Source organism: Lemur catta, chromosome 17 (genome assembly GCF_020740605.2).
Source record: "Lemur catta isolate mLemCat1 chromosome 17, mLemCat1.pri, whole genome shotgun sequence".
Lineage (NCBI taxonomy): Eukaryota > Metazoa > Chordata > Mammalia > Primates > Lemuridae > Lemur > Lemur catta.
In genome coordinates this window covers 28,975,565-28,995,666 of record NC_059144.1, presented here as the reverse complement: position 1 = coordinate 28,995,666, position 20,102 = coordinate 28,975,565, and the positions used below count along the sequence as shown (strand labels likewise).

The window sequence follows — 20,102 nt, the reverse complement described above, 5'->3', positions numbered from 1 at the left end:
GTGCGTGGTTTCTAACCTCAAAGTCATCGTCATCACCCTGGTGTCCTTGGGTGTGGAATGCTGTGTCATTCTGGTACTTGTTCCAGCAGTTTCCAAGGCTGCATTTCTTTGTTCAGAATCCCTCCTTCTTCCCCTTCCTTCTCCCCCCATATGCCCTGACTAAGGGTCCCCCCCTCTGCCCAGGCTCTGCAGCCCTCTCCGCTGAAGATTTTCTCAGAGCATCACTGCCCTGCACCTTCTTTGGCCTCATCCCCTCTTGTGCTCCTTTGGGTCTGAGGCTTCAGCATACTCCAAAGGGTGCTGCTCCGTAAGAGGTGGGAGAAGGGAGTTGGTGGTCCCCCAGTATAGCTTGTGAGGGTCAGTTAAATGGAGAAGTGGAGTACAGAGTACCTGCTGGAAAGCGTTCTTGTCCAGACAGAACTGTCCCCCTTTGTTTCATGGAGTTGGTGGGGAGGGCTTGGCTGCTGCAATGGATGTGCATGTCTGAGCACTAAGATAAACGTACCCCAGGAGAGTAACCACATTCTGGGTTAGAAAGTCCTATCATTTTCCCTGTGGTTGATATGGGCAAGTGTGGATTTGAAAGCTCTGCTGACATGCTAATGGCAGTGGGACCGGATGTGGAACAAAGAGTTTATGGGCCCCTTGGAATATGATTTTATGGCACGTGGCCTCGTAAAAGTCTGCCAATGTTTCACCATCCTCTTGCCTGTTTTTTTTTTTTTTTTTTTTTAACTGGACTATAAGTTAAAGGGCATGGACACATGAACCCTGAGTTGGAGTTACCAACTGAGGAAGAAATGGGAAAAAAAAAAAAAAAAAGGAACGCTTCACAAATTTGCAAGTCATCCTTGCTCGGGGGCCATGCTAATCTCTGTATTGTTCCAATTTTAGTATATGTGCTGCCAAAGCGAACACTGTTTTGCCTGTTTTATCTTCTGAAAACATAAGCTCCTGGTGGTCTTGCCCCTTGAGACAGACTTTATTTTTAGGTATGTTCCTTTTCACACTGCTTTTTCAGATCTTGGGAAGATGATGGGTGTCACTGGCTAAATCACAGTATAGAAGATTGATAGATTTGACTACATAAACGTGAAAACAGCTCTGGCAGTGTACAAGGTCATCCACAAAATTCATAAGCAGCTAGATAAAATGTTTGCATCAAATGTAACAAAGAATTAAAGGATTAATATCCTTAAAGCTCCATAAACACTGTAGAAAATAGAGGGCATACGGAGATAAACCACAAAAGAGGCTCTGTGCTTGCCAACAGACTCGGAAAAACTCTCAAATTGATGCATCACAAAATCTCTGAGAAATTATCTGCTGGCCCAGATGTTATATCAGGGACTATCAAACTTTGAGATGGACAGATTCACTACTGGTGGGATTAACGGTTTGGAAAGTCTTTCTGGAAGGGAATTTTGTTTTATGTTGCAAGAGTCTTAAAAATCTTCTGATCCTTTAATCTAGTAATTCTTCAGGGAGACTATTCCAAGAATCAGGGGTGGGCAAAGGAGTTGGTGCACGATCACATTTTTTATAATTGTTATAAATGTGGCCCCCACAGACAGTCAAGCAGGGCTGCAGAACAGTAAAGTGTCCAATCATTGAACAGCATAGTTTTGATGATTATGTTTGAAGGTGTAAACAATAAGTGGTGGGGGCTGTGGAATTGTGGTGGGATCCCTGAGGGTGGCTTGGGTGTGGCATTTTAGGGTCTGTGTTCTCAGAATGTTGTAAACATCACTTTTTCTTCTAGCTTTTGCTGTTCAAGACAAGAAGTCCGATGTTAATATAACCGTCTTTCCTTTGTAAATAGTGTTTTTGTGTCTTTTTTTTTCCTGACAAGAAGGTTCGAGATTTTATATCTTTAGAATTCAGGCATTTCCCTAGGATTTGTCTGGGGCGTCTTCTTTCAGGACTTCCCCTGAAAGTCCTTGAGCGCTTGATGTCCAGTGTGTCTGAAGACCCAGGTCTTTCCTTCAGTGTGAGGACATTTTTTTTCCTATTATTTCTTTGACATATGATTGTCTGCGGGAACTTGTCCTAAACAGATACTGGTTCTTCTGGCTGTAACGTTTGTGGACTCGTTCTAGTAATTTACAAGTGTAGTTCCCACTTGTGCATCTACCAAGAGATTTATTCTGGCAGTCATGTTTAATTTCCAAGAACTCTTTTGGTTCTCTGGTTACTACTAGTACTTGTTCTTGAATTCCCCTGAGGATATGAATTAGCCTTATTTTAAAGGCACATTCCTGAATCCCCTGAGGATATGAATTAACATTATTTTAAAGGCACTCTCCTGATTCTTGCATTCATTTTGCCTCATTAGGCATGAACTCTACTTGAGTGCTCAGTTTGGTCTGCTTTCTGCGTGTTCATTCCCCTCTGATGTTCCACACGCCCTCCTCCCACCCACCCTTTATGAGACCTGGTGCCAGGCTGAGGCCAGTTCTTGTGTATGCGAGGCTGGGGGCAGGGCTGCTCTCCACCAAGCCTTTTGGGATTGAGGCCTTTCTTGGTCACCAGGTAGGTGTGGTGTTCTTCCCGCTTCTGGTGTTTGGTTCATTTTGGTGGGGATTGCAGAGGGGGTTTTTGAAGGTGACTTATGCTTTCATATTTCCAAGAAGTCGCTGCAGTGTTTTCAGACTCAGAAATAAAATAAACATTATTGTAAACTGTCACCATCTTCAGAGTCCCAGGTTGAGACCCCAGTGGCATCTGACTCATCCCTGAGCCTTGCCTCTGCGTGGGTGGGTCCTGATCTCGTCTGCACAGGCAGTGTAGGCTTCTGATCTTCCTGCCCACAGTTCACCTTCTCCCTCTGCCTGCCCTCCACGTGGTAAGGACGTTCCTGCCCCAAGCACAAATCTGACCTTTACCTTAGTCCTCTTTGAATCCCCTTAGATTCTCTTCTTTTTCCTGATGAATTGAGTATAACTTCTTTTTTTTTTTTTTTTGAGACAGAGTCTCACTTTGTTGCCCGGGCTAGAGTGAGTGCCGTGGCATCAGCCTAGCTCACAGCAACCTCAAACTCCTGGGCTCAAGCGATCCTACTGCCTCAGCCTCCCGAATAGCTGGGACTACAGGCATGTGCCACCATGCCCGGCTAATTTTTTCTATATATATTTTAGTTGGCCAGATAATTTATTTCTATTTTTAGTAGAGACGGGGTCTCGCTTAGGCTGGTCTCGAACTCCTGACCTCGAGCGATCCACCCGCCTCGGCCTCCCAGAGGGCTAGGATTACAGGCGTGAGCCACCGCGCCCAGCCAAGTATAACTTCTTTATCTGGGTACCGTCCAGGGACTACCTGGTCCCAGCTTAATGTGCCTGCCAGCTCCTGTGGCGGGAACTGCTCATTTGCCCATTTTCCTGCCTCTCTGAGACATCTTGGTACACGACTGGGTTTGGTCCACTTGACTTCACGGACATGGGCAGTCTGGCAGTGACAGGAAGCTGGCGTTGTTAGGCTTACACGTTGGTGGTGTCCTGGCAACCAGATCAACAAGCTGAGCACTGCACCTGGATTGTCAGGTATAGGAGATCCAGGTGAAGGGCACATTCTGAGACAGACAGGAAATCACTAAAGGTCATATCCAAGCCCTTCAGGAAGGAGACAGACCATGCTGATGGTGACACTGAAATGTGTATTTAAGGAAAGGACCAGTGAGCAGTTCAAGAAAAGGTCTCTTGTCATAGGACCCTGAGCAGCCACACAGACTAACAGTCATAGCAGGTGAGTAGCCTTAGCAGGTGAACAAAAGACAATGGACACTCTTGCCTCTTTGCAAACTTTGCCTCTGCTAGGGATTGGTTTCTTGGATTATTGTAAGACATTTTAAGTAAGAATGTAGGAAAAAGGTTAATTCTAAGTAATTTATACACACCATACCACAACCAGCTCTGTCAGGGCTACAAGTAGAGCCTTTAGGGTTTTCTTTTTTTCTTTTCTTTTTTCTTTCTTTTTTGAGACAGAGTCTTGCTCTGTTGCCCAGGCTAGAGTGCTGTGGCGTCAGCCTAGCTCACAGCAACCTCAAACTCCTGGGCTCAAGCGATCTTCCTGCTTCAGCCTCCTGAGTAACTGGGGCCACAGGTGCTCGCCACCACCCCTGGCTAATTTTTTGTTTCTATTTAGGCGCCCAGCTAATTTTTTCTATTTTTTAGTAGAGACGGGGTCTTGCTCTTACTCAGGCTGGTCTTGAACTCCTGACCTCAAGCGATCCGCCCGCCTTGGCCTCCCAGAGTGCTAGGATTATAGGCGTGAGCCGCCACACCTGGCCCTGCCTTTGTTTTCTAAGCAATGTCCTTAACTTCCCCTCTGACTGTAGGAAGTCCGCACGTTTATGAGTTGGAAACTACCTAGTAAAATGGGTCCTCATATCCTCTATAAGCAGCAGAAAAGATAAGGAAAAATATGACTTACTCGTCCCTGTTCTTGAAAAGGGAAAATTATTTTAAAAGTGACTGTAAGCTACAGTAGATCCCATACATTTGCTCCTTTATGGGCTTTGTTCTATCTGGTAATATGCATGTGCCTGCTTCTCAAACTGGAACGAGTATCCCTTGGAGCAGAGGTCTCCAACCTATGGTGACTTATATAATTATTTCATTATGTTAATATGTTACAAGGCAATAATCATAAAAATAAAGTGCACAATAAATGTAATGTGCTTGAATCATCCCAAACCATCACCCCTGCCCCCAATCTCCGGTTCGTGGAAAAATTGTCTTCCATGAAAATGGTCCCTGGTGCCAACAAGGTTGGGAACCACTGCCTTGGAGGATCTGATCTTGTGCTTAGGATCAACATGGCACATCTTCGATGCCATTTTTGGGAGGATGGAAATATCTTTAAATCAAGGTCTTAGTCTCAACACTTGTGTGGAGATTGTGTGGGCCATGCCATCCTTCACTGTGAGATCTGCCCTATTTGGTGGCACCCCTGGCCTCTACCTACTAGATGCTAGTAGTTCTTCCCCAGTTGTGATGGCCAAAATGTCTCCAGACATTGCCAAGTGCCCCCTGGAGAACAGAGTCACTCTGGGTTGAGAACCATGGCTTTTAAGCAAACGTGGATATAATATGAATGAAAACATAAAATGTCCATGAATATATGTAAATGGGAATAGCCACCTCAAAAGATTTGATATGTGTACCCAGCTCTCTCTGTTCCACTGATGCAAATTGATGTTCTGGCAAGTATTTCTTTTGTTTTCCTTTTGTGCTGACTACTGAACTCTCAAATCTTGTATAATTCTTTCTGTTATTTGTTTAGTTTTCTTTTTTTCCCCCCGCCTGGTTCATCCAAAGTATTTGTTGAACGAAGTGTCCCATGAAGAATTCCTTGAACAGAAAGTTTCCTACTTGCGTTTCCAAGCTTCTTGTAGGCCTGTCTTCATGTCTGCAGGACAGCTTGGTTGGAATGTTCATTCTTGGCGGGAAATTAATTGGCAGTGAGATCTGATGTCACCCTAGTCCGAGTGCCAGGGAATGCTCTCTGCCCTTCCCACCCCTACCTGCTTGCGTTATTTTTTTCTTTATAAGAATTCAGGCGTACCTAGGCACGTTTTATTGTATGTGTACTAACCCTTGGAGAGATCCTTTGTGCCCTCTCAGTTTTGAAGCCAAATTCTCCAAATGTTTGTTAATCTTAGGGTGAATCACTTTTATGGTACAGGTTATAATTCCATTGTTTGAAATTAAGTCTTGAATTTTCTGCTGCTTCGCTGAAACTTGGCTGCATAGAATGGTTCCCACGGCATCCTGCTTTTAACTTTTTCTTAGATTTTACTTAGTTTGGAGTATTATGCTGTTTCTTTAATGATAGTGTCCAAATCTGAGATTCCCTGGGGATCCATCTCAGGGGATTTAGTAGTGTTGATCCCCCACCCCCACCCCCCACCTTTTCTTTTTTCTTGCCAGTTTAACTCCTTTGGGCGGGAAGGGGGAGAGGGTTGAGTTTCTTAAGTGTATGTTGTCATTTGATTTTTGAATGTTTTGCCTTTTTTTTTGGTGTGGCATTCTAGCCCATTTAAACCTCATCTTGCTACCTTCCTGGAATTCTGTGTAGCCATTTACTCTTAGCTTGGTTTTATCTTCTACTCCTAATGCCTTTGAGTGCCTTCCCCTGCCTTTTAATTGTGCACATACAGGGAATTCAGAATTATTTTAATATCCATTTCACTATACTAAATTGGCTTTATCTCCATTGTTCAGTATGGTAGCCACAGCCACAAATAACTATTTTAATTTTAATTAAAATTAGACACAATTAAAATTCAGTTATATGTTTGCACTAGCCACATTTGAAGTGCTCTGTAGCCACATGTGACTAGTGATGACTCACCCCGGCAGGGCATATATAGAACATTTCCCTTGTTGCAGAAATTTCTATTCCGGTAGTGCTGGGATATAAGATATATGCAGTCATGCGTGTCAGGGAAATGCCTTAGCTACTTCTTCTCCCTAGTATGCTGATATTTTTGATATTTTAGTTTATTTAGTGGTCCCTCTCTCAAGGGGGAAATTCAGAATTGGTGGGTTTCTATAAATGGAGAGGGGGTGGGTATTTGAAAAGAATAATTGGATAATGCATTTTTGGATATTTGAGTATAATGTGTCACATGACTTTTTTTCTGCGGGGAACTCGATGACCATGTGTCCTGTGTTGTTTGTGTGCCTCAAGGTGATTTGGCTACACTCTGTTCTTTCTAGGTGCTACGAGATGCCGTTTGTGGATCTCGTCTCCGTCTGAGAATCGGGTGCTCCAGGCACCGAAGAGCCGACTCTGATCCTGGGCTCCTTGCTTGAATAAGCCTTCACTTCCAGCCGCTCCAGTCCAACGGCTGTGCAGACTGCTTGTTTTGCCTTGATGATGGGCATTGGTAAGAACACCACGTCCAAGTCAATGGAGGCTGGAAGTTCAACAGAAGGCAAATACGAAGATGAAGCGAAGCACCCCACTTTCTTTACTCTTCCGGTAATAGTTTTCCCCGTCCTTTCTTCTTAAATCACTCTAAAGTAAATTCAGTGTGGAATCAACATAGATTGGCTTTGATACTCATGTTTTCAGTGAAGGTTAAGGAATTTACAAACCAGGTGCTTTTCACGTGAGGTTGTCTTTGGGCTGACTCTTGGGTTTTAGCCCTGCTCTCGGCTTGTAGTCACCTGCTGGGATTAACTCCAGCAAGGAAACATGCATTGCTATTAACATTTGAAATCTGGCCCAGCGCTTACTGTATACTGAGGGATGTTGAAGCCTTAATTTTATCTTCAAAAATATACTCTTGGGCTGGATGTGGTGGCTCACGCCTATGATCCCGGCACTTTCTGAGGCCAAGATGGGAGGATTGCTTAAGGCCAGGAGTTCGAGACCAACCTGGGCAACATAGTGAGACCCTGTCTCTACAAAAAAGTTAAAATAAAAATCAACTAGGCATGGTGGCATGTGCCTGTAGTTCTAGCTACTCGGGAGTCTGAGGCGGGAGGACCACTTGAGCCTAGAAGTTGGAGGTTACCACTGCACTCCAGCCTGGGCAACAGAATGAGACCTTATCTCTTTAAAAAAGAAAAAAAAAATGCTCTTATGAAATAACATAAGCCAACTTCATACTAGTATTGGAAAGTGGGAGGATCAATGAATGACTGATTGTTTGGAACCCAAATGCCATGTGTGGTATTTTGTTGGCAGTGTCCAAGATAGAGGTAGTTGCAGCTGAATAAGTGATATCAGTCAGATAAGATTGATTATGTACATTTATTATGTTCAATACTAATATTTTCCCCAAATGTAGGATTATGACTTAATTTATATAAAATACTTGTTTTAAAAAAGAAAAAAGCTCTTTAGAGAGATCTTGTCTCACGGTGTTTACGAAAGTGTTCGAAATGTGGTTAATGGCAAGAATAGTATCCTAGGATTCCTTAAAACATGGCGACATGCAGGAAGACGTGAACACGGCATCCTGAAGTATGTCGATTGGCCACTTGCGTTCACGTTTTGACTTTTACCACATTAATTCACAGAGAAATGTTCAGCCGATTTTATGACTGGCACTACCTACCACTTTCTTTTTTCCTATAAAGTGAAATTTTGAAACCAGATTTTCTTTCATGTTGAAGGTTTAAGGTTGATACAGACTTTCCAACGGAAAAGAAAGTATAGCTTATTCATTAGGCAGTTGCTCAGGTTTAAATTAGATCAGCTCTGAAGAGTGAAAGGGAAAGATTCATGCCTGGGGATCGACTCCTCGCTTTTGTGGCTTTCTTTTGCCCCGGAGCTGGCAGGTTATTCACTCTCACTCCCCTTCTCTTCAGAGACAAGAAGCAAGTGCTGCAGTAGGGTTCCTATAGGGCAGTGGTCCCCAAGCTTTTGGCACCAGGGACCATTTTCATGAAAGACAATTTTTCTACCGATGGCGGAGGGGGCGTCATAGAGGGGATGATTTCAGGATGATTCAAGCACATTGCATTTATTGTGTACTTTATTTCTATTATTATTACATTGTTATATATAATGAAATAATTATACAGCTCACCGTAGGTTGAGGACCCCTGGTTATAGGGTGCTGCCAGAGCTCACTAGAAGGCCCCTGGACTCTTTATTTGGGGTGATTGGTTGGAGTCTGGGGCAGGTTAGGACAGGGAGAGTTGGTGGGCCTGGGAGGTACCAAAGGCCTGGACTTGGGTGGGGACAGTAAGAAGAGAGGTGAGGCTGATAGATGCTAGGAGGTGTTGAGAGCCCAGAGAGTGGGAAGTTCAGGATGCCCACTGAGATTTTATACATGGGAACCTGTCGGGCGGATGGTGGCTTTGCAGAAAATAGGAAGTCTAGGGAAAACCATAAGTTTGGAGGGTGTGGGGAAGATAGAAGATGATGGATTTTATTTGGGAAGTTGTGGATTTGCAATGCTGATGTGCTCCCGAAGCCTGCAGGCATGTGGGTGTGGGACTTGGCACACGGGGAGGGAGCAGGAGAGCTGTGAAGACTCACTGTAAAGGCTCGAGTGGGTGGTGGCTGACCCGTGGGAGAGGATATGGCTGCTGGGAAGACCTTGTGCGGGAAGAGAGGGCTGAGGGTTTCACTGTTGGAGATGCCCACACGTGGGTGACTCAGAGGATCACGACAGGATGTCACTGCCTGCTAGCACCTTCTTTTATCCTAGCTTTTGGAAATGTAAACATTGAAGGCTAATCGGCACAGCAGCTCTGAGTTTTGTCTTTTTGAGTAGATCTGTGCTGTCCAACACACCATCACTGCTAGCCACATGTGGCTATTGACATTTAAATTAATTAGAATTAAATAAAACCTAAAGTTCACTTCCTTGGTTGTACTAGTCAAGTGCTCAGTAGCCACATGAACCTAGTGGTTAGCCCATCTCTTTGCTTGCTGGTTAGGGCCTTGCAAGACTGAAATGCCAGCTCTTATTTCTTTGTTTGCTTTGTAGTCCAAAGCTGGGCCTCGGGCTGTCAGCTGCGAAGGCAATCTAGAGGCAGGTGTGCTGGAGTGCAGAGAGACTGGGCACCAGGAACCAAACCTGGCTGTTCCTCAGAACCAGGATTGGTGGTGGGTGGGTGGGGTCTGCTGCAGTAGGTGGTTGGGGCGTGGGTGTTAAGGATCTCATCATTCGAGTTCCTCTTAGATAAAGTACTTCCTAAAATAAATGCATATTTTTAAAAAACTCATATGAAAGAGAATCAGAGTTTCTTGAAAGAAAATAAAACAAACAACCGACAACAATCATTTTAAAAGTCCATATATAGAAGAAGAATACTGACCTAGGTCACAGTAAGAACAAGAGACATGCAAAACGCCAGCATCCATGGAAATTAGACCACATGACTAGAGTTGGTATTGAATAGGAGAAGCATAGCAAAAGATCTTATCCCACAGGAATCTTGTTAGGCAGATCTGTGTGTTTTTAACGCCAGCTGGGAAGTATATAAATGGGGTGGATACAGCATGGCAAGAAACTGGAACCAGAAAAAGACAGCAGAAAGTCTGGGCGAACCATCATACCCTATGGGCATTGGCACCAGAGTGCAGCGGGGAAGTGCAGCCAGGACAAGGCCGCGTGTTTGCTCTGCGGCATCACCTGAACCTGGAAACCACGTTAGTAGCCTGAGCTTCCTGTTGGCACAGACACATCTCGAACACAGCCTGCTGTTTTTTTTTTTTTGTTTGTTTGTTTTTTTAAAAGCACGTCATCATTCAGAGTCAGGGAAAGTGTTTAAGATTCCTTAAGATTTTATTTCTCTTCAGAGCCTCTCTGAGAATATTTGGGTTTCTTCTTTTGGGTAGCAAGATCACTTTGGAGATGTTAGTGGTACGAACTGAGAATTAGCTTCATTAGATTCAGTTTTATCAGAGGGTTGGGGAAACACTCATAAGTTCATAAAACACCATCACTTGTCTCAGCTTTCCTTAGTGTGTGTTCCTCAGAACCATATAACGTTAAGAGCCCACAGCAGTGTATGAGTGTTCCTATCTCTCTGCATCCACACATCCACACCAAGGTTTGTTGTTTTGGGACTTTTTGATAAAGGCCATTCTCAGCTGGAGATAAGTGATATCTCATTGTGGTTTTGATTTGCATTTGCCTGATGATTAGAGATGTTGAGCGTTTCTTCGTATGTTTGTTGGCCATTATTCTGTCGTCTTTTGAAAAGTTTCTGTTCATGTCCTTTGCCCACTTTTTGATAGAGTTGTTTGATATTTTTCTTGCTGATTTTCCTCTAGTTATCAGCCCTTTATCGGATATGTAGCATGCGAAAATTTTCTCCCATTCTGTAAGTTATCTGTTTGCTCTCGTGACAGTTCCTTTGGCTGTGCATAAGCCTTTTAATTTGATCAGGTCAACATGGATTTCTATACCATAATCTAAGCCCATAATTCTGTTGGAGAAAAAATTCGTTCTATTAGGATTTTATAAAGTACTTGAGGTGGAAGATATGATATTGGAAGTTGCAAGGCAGTAATTACCCAGTTGTTCCCACCACCCACCCCCTTAAATTGTATAGGTGTCAAAGCATCCATATTTCTCTCTAGGCTTTATGGTATAAAATGTGTTTTCAGTTAAAATGGAAAAAACAATAACACTGATAGGTTATTTTATCATTTCGTTTTATAGTTTGCATATGTTTATTTTCTGTCCTTGTGTCATTATTTGTGTAACTTTCTTCATTTACAAGAGAAATATGTTCACTGCAAAAAACTTAGAAGCTATTGAATGGTATAATGAAGAAAACACAAGTCATTTAAAATCTCATTAGCCAGAAAAGCAGTATGCTAATATTTTGATGTATTTCTTTCCAGGGATTTATAAAAGAACATCCAAATATTTGCTTCAAAATTCTGATCAACACACATATACACACAATCTGTTTTATAAACCCCTTTAACTTCATATCATATCCTGGCATCTCATTGTTACTGAAAATGTAACTTGTAATTGTGAAATAACAGCAAATCGTGGATCTAACTTTGCCACTTTCATTTGGACCTTGGGTCTTTTCTAATTCTTTGCTATATTAAATGATAGCCTAGTGTATGTTAACCTTATTGTATCTGATTGCTTTAATTTTGAATTGCAGTGAAGCGGAACAGTTTTCCAGCAATGTTCTTTGGCCATTGATACACTTTACTTTGTGAGCATCTATTCTCCTCCCAACCCACTTTATTTCTGTTGAGCAATACTGATGATCAAAGATACTGCATCAGCTGTCTTCGAGTGGCTCACAAAACTCTTAGAAGTTACAATTGCAGAGAAAATCCCTGGCTCAGATAGCAATTTGAAGGAATGGAGGGAGAACTGGCAGCACTGCCAGCCAGGTCTGTGCCTGTCATTACCGACAGCCCTAATTTCATCTGGCTCCATTTATGGAGAGCAGCCCCGTGTTGCAGAAGGCTGTGGGGGCGTCTACAGAGTGTCTGTAGCTCTGCTCTTGTTCTTTTCACTTACTGACATACTGTGGACGATGTTCCGTATGTACCCGTAGCACTGTGGTGAATAACCTTGCACACAAGTGATGTCACTCAGATGTACTTGAAGGATAAATTTCTATGAGAGGGATTTTGGGTCAGAGGGGATATGCCTTGGTAAATTGAAGAGTACCACACACATTGACCTCTGTTGGAGTAATTTCAGCGGCAGCGTGTGCATGCCTGTTGCCCTGCATGCCTGGCAGCAGAATGTGGTCATACTGGGCTCTTGGCCAATTTAGTAGGTAGAAAAATTGTTCTCATTAGAGTTTGAACTTGCATCTTCTTATGAGTGAGATTGAGCCTCTTTTCAAGTATTCGGGTGTCACGTATTATATATGTCCTTATTTTTCTGTTGGGGTGTTGACCTTTTTTAAATTGGGTTTATGTCCCTTTCATATTCTCTACATATTAGATTTTGGCTTATCTATAATGTGGTACCACCTGGAACGAACGGATGCAGACGGGCTCCCTTTTGGGTGGAGTGCTGAAACCTGCTGGGTGCCCTCAGGACCTGTTCTGCAGTCAGCCACAGGGACATCTCTAGATTGATTGATTTATTTTAATTAATTAATGTATTTTCTTTTGCGACAGAGTCTCGCTCTGTTGCCTGGGCTAGAGTGCCGTGGCGTCAGCCTAGCTCACAGCAACCTCAAACTCCTGAGCTCAGGCGATCCTCCCACCTCAGCCTCCCAGAGTGTTAGGATTATAGGCGTGAGCCACTGGGCCTGGCCAACATCTTTAGATTTATAAGCTCTTACAAACTTCACCTTGAAGGGAAGATGTTTGGTGATGAGCCCAGCCCAGTGCCTGGCATGAATATGTGCCAGGCAGACATTACCAGTCACCACCACCAACCCTGGGGTGTGTGTGGGGTAGGAGCACAGACCGCAGGGGATTTTCAGTGTGGGCCAGTGACAGGCACATCACCCCACCCAGCTCTCAGGGCTGCAGGCTGGGACCGGGCAGAGGCAAAGCACTTCTTGGCTCCTCTTGAAGAATAAGTGGTGCCGGAGCGGGTGGGGGAACACGTCTGGAACCCTGAGGGTGCTTCTGGCTGCTGGGGCCCCAGAGAAGGCTGCCCCAGAAGACCAGGGCTGGGCAGGGCAAGAGAGGGAGGCTGAGCTGTCCAGGGCTGGGCGAGCTTTGGGCTGCGGCATTGGTTGCTCCGGATGGTTTTGCTTGTATGTGGCCATGGGGGAGTCACCAGGGGCCATCCTGTTTGAAAAGGCAACAAGAGCAAGATAGAGCTTTGCTGCCTCAACCAGCTTCAGATTTATCAGCTGCATCTTTTGGGACATCATCATCTAAGATTGACAACCTATGGATGTTTAGCCTGTATGGTACTTTGCTCGGTTTGACTTACTTTTCTTTTCTTTTTTTTTTTTTTTTTTGAGACAGAATCTCGCTTTGTTGCCCGGGCTAGAGTGAGTGCCGTGGCTTCAGCCTAGCCCACAGCAACCTCAAACTCCTGGGCTTCAGCGATCCTACTGCCTCAGCCTCCCGGGTAGCTGGGACTACAGGCATGTGCCACCATGCCCGGCTAATTTCTTCTATGTATATTTTAGTTGGCCAGATAATTTCTTTCTATTTTTTTAGTAGAGACAGGGTCTCGCTCTTGCTCAGGCTGGGGTTTGACTTACTTTTCATGGTAGTTAATTTTGAAATTTCTAATAATGTGGATGGTAGGTGGGAGATTTTTATGTTTATTAAAAAGGGCTTGGTGTAAATGCTGGAAAAACCAATCTTGATAGCTTCTTTATTCAAAACACATTTTAATTGTAGAGTAGATTTGGATACCAGAGGAAATAATCTTTGTGTGTGTGTGTGTTGGGAGAGGGATGTTAAGAACAGTGTATGTTACCTTTTTATTAGAAGAAGAGAAAGCAGTTAATTTGGGAATCTATTACTACTCTGAAAGAGATTGCTTTAGTATAAAATGGTTCACTTACTTGCCAAACAGATCCATTGCAGTGGTGGATGAATTATACCAGAATCTGAATAGGTAAGAAATTGAGTTCTGAACACTCTCATAGGAGGTGCAGGGTTTCTCCCAGGTGCCTGTGCCCTCTACCTGACAGGTGTCAGTAAGCAGCTGATGCACGGTGACTTCTGTTTGAGTAACACAGACACACTTGGCTGTTGGCTTAACCTGGCATTGCCGTTACACCGATACTCGGCATGACACCCCTAGCACTCCTGCTTCTTGTGCCTCTGACCAAGTCAGGAGAACTGTTTAAAAGTGAACATGTTAGCACCATTATCTTAGTTTAGTAGAAACAAAACACTTGAGCAAAAAAGACATTGTTTTTTTTTTTTTTTTTTTTTTTTTGAGACAGAGTCTCGCTTTGTTGCCCAGGCTAGAGTGAGTGCCGTGGCCTCAGCCTAGCTCACAGCAACCTCAACTCCTGGGCTTAAGCGATCCTCCTGCCTCAGCCTCCCCAGTAGCTGGGACTACAGGCATGCGCCACCATGCCCGGCTAATTTTTTTCTATATCTATATTTTAGTTGGCCAGATAATTTCTTTCTATTTTTTTTTTTTTTTTTTTAGTAGAGACGGGGTCTTGCTCTTACTGAGGCTGGTCTCGAACTCCTGACCTTGAGCGATCCACCCTCCTCAGCCTCCCAGAGTGCTAGGATTACAGGCGTGAGCCACCGTGCCCAGCCTAAGACGTTGTATTTATTGAGCAGTGGATATACTAGCACACTGGGAGTCAAAATAGCCCTGCATATTGGAGACAGACAAAATCATCTGGTTAGGCAGGAAGAAACCTGCTTTCATAGGTGATTGAATAGTGATACAATCTTAGTTTAGGAGACAAAATTTAAAGCCACAAGTTTGGTTTCAAATAGTTTTGAGAGAGACAGGACATCTTGTTCCCAAAAGGGTTACAATAATCTGTTGATTTTTTTTTTTTTAACTTGATCAATTTCCTGAGAAGAAAGATGCCAAGATTCTTCTCTGTTATCTGTGATACTGTTCATAGCACAAAACCAGACTTTATTAATTTAGAAAGCTTTCCAAGACATGTTTTATTTTACAGTTAATATTTAGAGTTCAAAAATGTGAAGCTTTGATGCTATCATCAATATTTTTTTATCCTTTTCCTTAGAACAAACTCAATCCCTTTCCTGAATAACTGATTTTAACATTTGGTTTTTAAAACTAAATTTTGCATTTTAAGTAAATAGACCATTAGGATAGCTAATTTGATAAACAAAGGGAAAAATATTAGTAAAATAGTACTTGGAATAGAACTCTTCATCTGTAAGCATTATTTAGGCAGCTCCGTGCACATCAGAAATAAGTGGCCAGACAAGAGCAGCCCGTGTGTGCATCCCCTCCTCTTACAGCTGTGGCACCTTTTTGCTGTGGAATCCCTCCGTCCCTTCAGCAAGGACCTTTTTCATCTTCCCGATGCTCCAGAACCTCCCTGCTTCCAAGTTTCTTCCCTTTCCCAGCGGGACCCCTGGTGGAGTGCAAGGGCCCCCAGCTTCTGGTCCAGGCTGGGGTGTTGCTCGCTGTGCTATGCTGGAACCTGCCCCTGCGCCCACTGCTGAGCTGTGTGGTGCTGCAGCTCCCACCCGGGCAGTCTTCAGGGGCCGTTAAGTCTACATCTTTGCTGTCTCTTGAAGCGGATTGCCTTTTGCAGATCACTGTTAATACCTCATCCCTGCCACTGTCCCCTCTTTGAAGGGTCATCCTTTTGCTTCTCGAGACCCACCCACTCTCCCGCTGCAGCCAAATCCAGAGCATGCATGTGATCGTGGTGCTCCTGTACTTGGCATTCCTTTGTGGCTCCCTGTTGCCTCCTGTGTTAAGTCAGGATTCCTCAGCACAGCACCCACTCTAGAGGGAGCTCCTGGAGGCAGCAGGACTGAGTCCTCATGGCCTGGGACACAGCCACCATTGGCTGAATGAACACATGAGCCTTTTTCTAGGCTTAGGAGTGTCTGTGTACAGATGCTCCTTGACTTATGATGGGGTTACATCTTGATAAACTCCTCATAAGTCAAAAATACCATAAGTTGAAAATGCATTTTTATACCTAACCTCCTGAACACCATAGCTTAGCCTAGCCTGCCTTCATTGTGCTCAGAACACTTGGGTTAGCCCACAGTTGGGCAAAATCATCTGGCAACACAGTACACTGTAGAGTGCCAGTTTACCCTCGTGATTGCATGACTGACTGGGAGCTGTGGCTCACTGATGCTGTCCAGCATCACCAGAATCATGAGACCCTTCTTATCATATTAATATTATTATATAATAAGATTATATTTTATTACTGCTTTCTGCTGAGTGTGTGTTGCTTTCGCACCATCATAACACTGAGCCAGCTTGGGTTGGGGACTGCCTGTCCTTATTTATTGTAAGTGTGTGTGTATATGTGTATGAATGGAATGAGTCAGGGGAGCAGTGGGAATTGCTGAGTCCTTTCAAAATCTGCCCTCTTCGGTGCCATGTATATAGATGGAAAAGCAATTATTGAGGTGAAGTTCACATAACATAAAATCAACCATTTTAAAGTAAACAATCCAGTGACATTTAACACATTTATAATATTGTGCAACCACCTCCTCCATCTAGTTCCAAAATATTTTCATTCCCCCAAGAGGAAACCCCATACCAATGAAGCCGCTGTTCCCTGCAGCAACCTGAGATGAATGCAGGTGAAGGTTAGTTTTCACTAGCATAGGACTTTAAATCAGATCTGGGCTTCTCTGATGATTTAATCACTAAATGTTGTTTTAAGGGAGTTCATCCAGAGTGTCTGTTCCTCTTGGCTTCTTGGTGGGTTGAGTACTGCTGAGATATGACTTGGAGCATGATTCTCATTGTACGTTACGGGTTTTGTGCTATGGACCCGAACTTGGCCAGGAATGTGTAAAAAGCTATAATGTGATTTAGAAATAATTTTAAAAGTAGGTCTTTATTGGAAATAATATAGGAAAATTTGACCCTATATATATGTACTGGTTAATTGAGATCTCTGGCATACTTTAAACCAGCCTCATACTTACATTTTAATCTGTATGACCTTGAATAAGAAATTTAATTTTTCACAGCCCTGGTTTCCTTAACTACAAAAAAATACATGGATTGGAAATCTCTTTGGACCTCTTCAATCCAAGCTATGCTGATAGGATCTTGCGTGTTTTAGAAAATTACCAAAATATTTAGGGGCCAAGAAAGGCCAAAGTGGCTCTACTGATCAAAGACAACCCCTTTTAATATTTTGGAGCATGTGTTTTTCATTATCTGTTTAAAAAAGCGGCACATGAATAACAGTGTGAACGCACACTGATGATAAAAGATGCAAACACGCAAGAAGGGTTGGGAGTGAAAAACGAACAGTGTCTGCTGTTGCTGCCTCATCCCAAGGGCGGCACCCTTCTACTGGGCCGTGACTTTTCTGGATCCTTTACCACGTGTTTAGACAGGTAGGAGGGTGATTGAAATTTTATTTTCTTAGCGTGACTGGGATAATTCTAAGCTTATTGTTTTATGACTTTTTAAAATTACGCTATTTCTTAGAGTTGTTTCCTTATCAGTATGTCAGCTTTACTCCTTTTAATGGTCGAGTATTATTCTCTAAGTAGATATACCATAATTTCAGTGTTCGTCTTATCGATGAACACTTAGGTTGTCCGCAGGTACTCAGTATTTCAAACAATGCAGCAGTGGTCACCCTCAAATGTACACAGCACTTGCATGGATGTTTCTGGAGAATAAGCTTCTATAGGTATAATTACTGGATCCAAGAAAATGCTTGTTTTAAATCCCATTGCCAAATTTCCCTCCACAAAGGCCGTTCCACCAAGAACATATTCTCTGCAAGAACATAGAGTAGCTCTCCCCTCACATCCTGATCAACACCAGATTCAATTTTTATTTCCCCCAATTGATGTTAAAAATGAAATTTTATTTTAATTGTCCTTTCTGTGACTTTAAATGAGGTGAAACATCTTCTCATGTGTTTTATTGGATATTTAAATTTTTCTTCTGTGAATTATGTATTCCTAGCCTTTGTCCATTACCTTTGGATTATTTATTATTGATTTGAGGTGTTCTTTATAAGTTATTGACACTAACCCTTTTTCTCTATATGTCATACTATATCTTCTCTTAGGTCATCCGTTGAGTTTTACTTCTTTTTACTGTATTTCACAGTGCCAGAATTTGAATTTTATATACTTTGTCTTTTTTCACCTGTATTTTAAAAATGTAGTTGTTACCATATATATGTACAATTACCTTACTATTATTAAATATGCATTTTCCCTTGATGTTATAAACTCCAAAAATCATTTCCCTTGTAGCTTTCTGGGTGTAAAGGGTTTATAACTAGTTCTTTGAGTGAAAGTCTTTCTTGTTTTCAGTATTGTTTCTTCTGGATAGTTTCCTGGACATGGAGCCGTTTGGCTAAAGAGTAAAAATATCTTGAGGTTCTTGCTCCAGCCTGGACTGGCAGAACCCAAGATGATGTTGCTCACAGAGGGACACACCTGTGGGCCAGTTTACTTCATTGCAGTGAGAAAGGAATAAACAATGAAAAGTTGCTGAGTAGGTCAACAGCAGCGCTTGAATTTCTCTGACTAGAACGTTTCTCCCTTCTGGCGGTGCCCCATGAGAAGTCACCCTCTGGTGGGTACGTGGGGAGGGATCTTAACCAAGGTAGCTTAGGGCACTTTTGCCCGCTCAGCAAGGGCCTGGTCAGAGTAACACAGCAGTGCCTCCCTTGCCCTGGAGGGTGCCGGGTCCCTCCCATTGCCGAGGTTTCTCTGGGACATTCCGTTGCTGCTGTCCCCAACTGAGCCTCTTCCTCATGCAGCCTCACTATACGGGACATGGGGTACACTTCTCCGCCATCAGAAACAAACACCTGGTCACTGTCTCATGCTCTCCAGGAGTTTAATCTAAGAAACCCCCAGACTTTGCCACTTTGATAGGTGAAAAATGCATAGTGTGAGGCTCTGAGCAGAATTACAAAAGGGTTTTTTTGCAGGAAAAATGTTTCCATACATCAGAATGGTGTGTGCTGAAATGACCTCTAAATGGAATGTTTGTTTTCAGGTGGTGATAAATGGAGGTGCCACGTCCAGTGGTGAGCAGGACAATGAAGACACTGAGCTCATGGCGATCTACACCACGGAAAATGGCATTGCAGAAAAGGTACCCTTCCCGCACCCCCACCTCCCCGCCCCCGCCCCTGCCACCCCTGCCCTCTTCCTATGCCAGGGACCTGGATGTCCTCCACCTGGGGGCTTGGTCTCTACCCTCCTGGGAGACTGTGTTCTCTTTATAATGGAAACAGGAGTCAGGAGGAAAAGAAGTTCCTAGTTTTTAATGGCAATTAAAGTGAGAACCATATGGTAATTATTATCTAGATAGCTTAAAAAGCCTTCGCCAGGATGCCTGAGGAACTGGTTGAGGTCTAAAGTCAGGTCTGGTTGCAAATATGACTCAGACCCTGAGGGAATTACAGAAGTTTCCTCATCTCTAAAATGGGAATCACAGTATCAGCATCCATCTTAGGGGTCGTGGTGAGTATTGAATAAAAGAATATTTGTAAAGTTATTACATCATACCTATTAAATACTACATGTGCAGTAAATAAGAGAAACCGGCAGGTAGTTTATATAGACTATGAATGCCTTTGATGGAGCTCTTTGACCAAAACAATGGAAATCACACACACTAAGGTAGGGAGATTTTTTTTTCTTTTTTTTTTTTGCTGTAGCCCATCTTCTTGAAAAGTCAGTGTTTGGGACCATAGAGGTCAGGAAGAACTGCCCAAAGGATGTCCAGACACCTTAATTTTTTTTTTTCTTTGTATTTGCCACAGTGCTTAACACATATGAGAAATTTGATAATATGGCATTTCCAGATTACATTGCAGCTATGAGACTTCTCAATTTCATTTGAAATTTATTTGACAGACTTTAATTTAAAAACATTTTATTTTCACTGTAAATATTTATTAATTTAAGCAACTTAAATAACAAGACATTGTATACTTGGATATTCATGCAGTGCATTTATAGTGTAATCACTAAAATGATAAACAACAAAGAAATTATATTGAAATTCTAGGGTAATCAGATTTTTGTGC

The 20,102-nt window shown here is 43.0% G+C and overlaps 1 protein-coding gene and 1 non-coding gene across 4 annotated transcripts in view; one reads left to right on the top strand and one right to left on the bottom strand.

Annotated features, from left to right (window-relative positions):
- SLC23A2 (solute carrier family 23 member 2) overlaps positions 1 to 20,102 on the top strand; it is a 110,147-nt gene that overhangs the window by 42,415 nt on the left and 47,630 nt on the right. For all 3 annotated transcript variants that reach the window (XM_045529049.1, XM_045529048.1, XM_045529050.1), the window contains 2 exons: positions 6,720 to 6,984; positions 19,064 to 19,162. In XM_045529049.1, coding sequence (XP_045385005.1) covers positions 6,877 to 6,984; positions 19,064 to 19,162 — 207 coding nt within the window. In that variant the 5' untranslated portion in view covers positions 6,720 to 6,876. The remainder of the gene's footprint in view (positions 1 to 6,719; positions 6,985 to 19,063; positions 19,163 to 20,102) is intronic.
- Positions 815 to 918, bottom strand: LOC123623000. Its single transcript, XR_006729728.1, has one exon. It is a non-coding gene; the product is annotated as a U6 spliceosomal RNA (small nuclear RNA).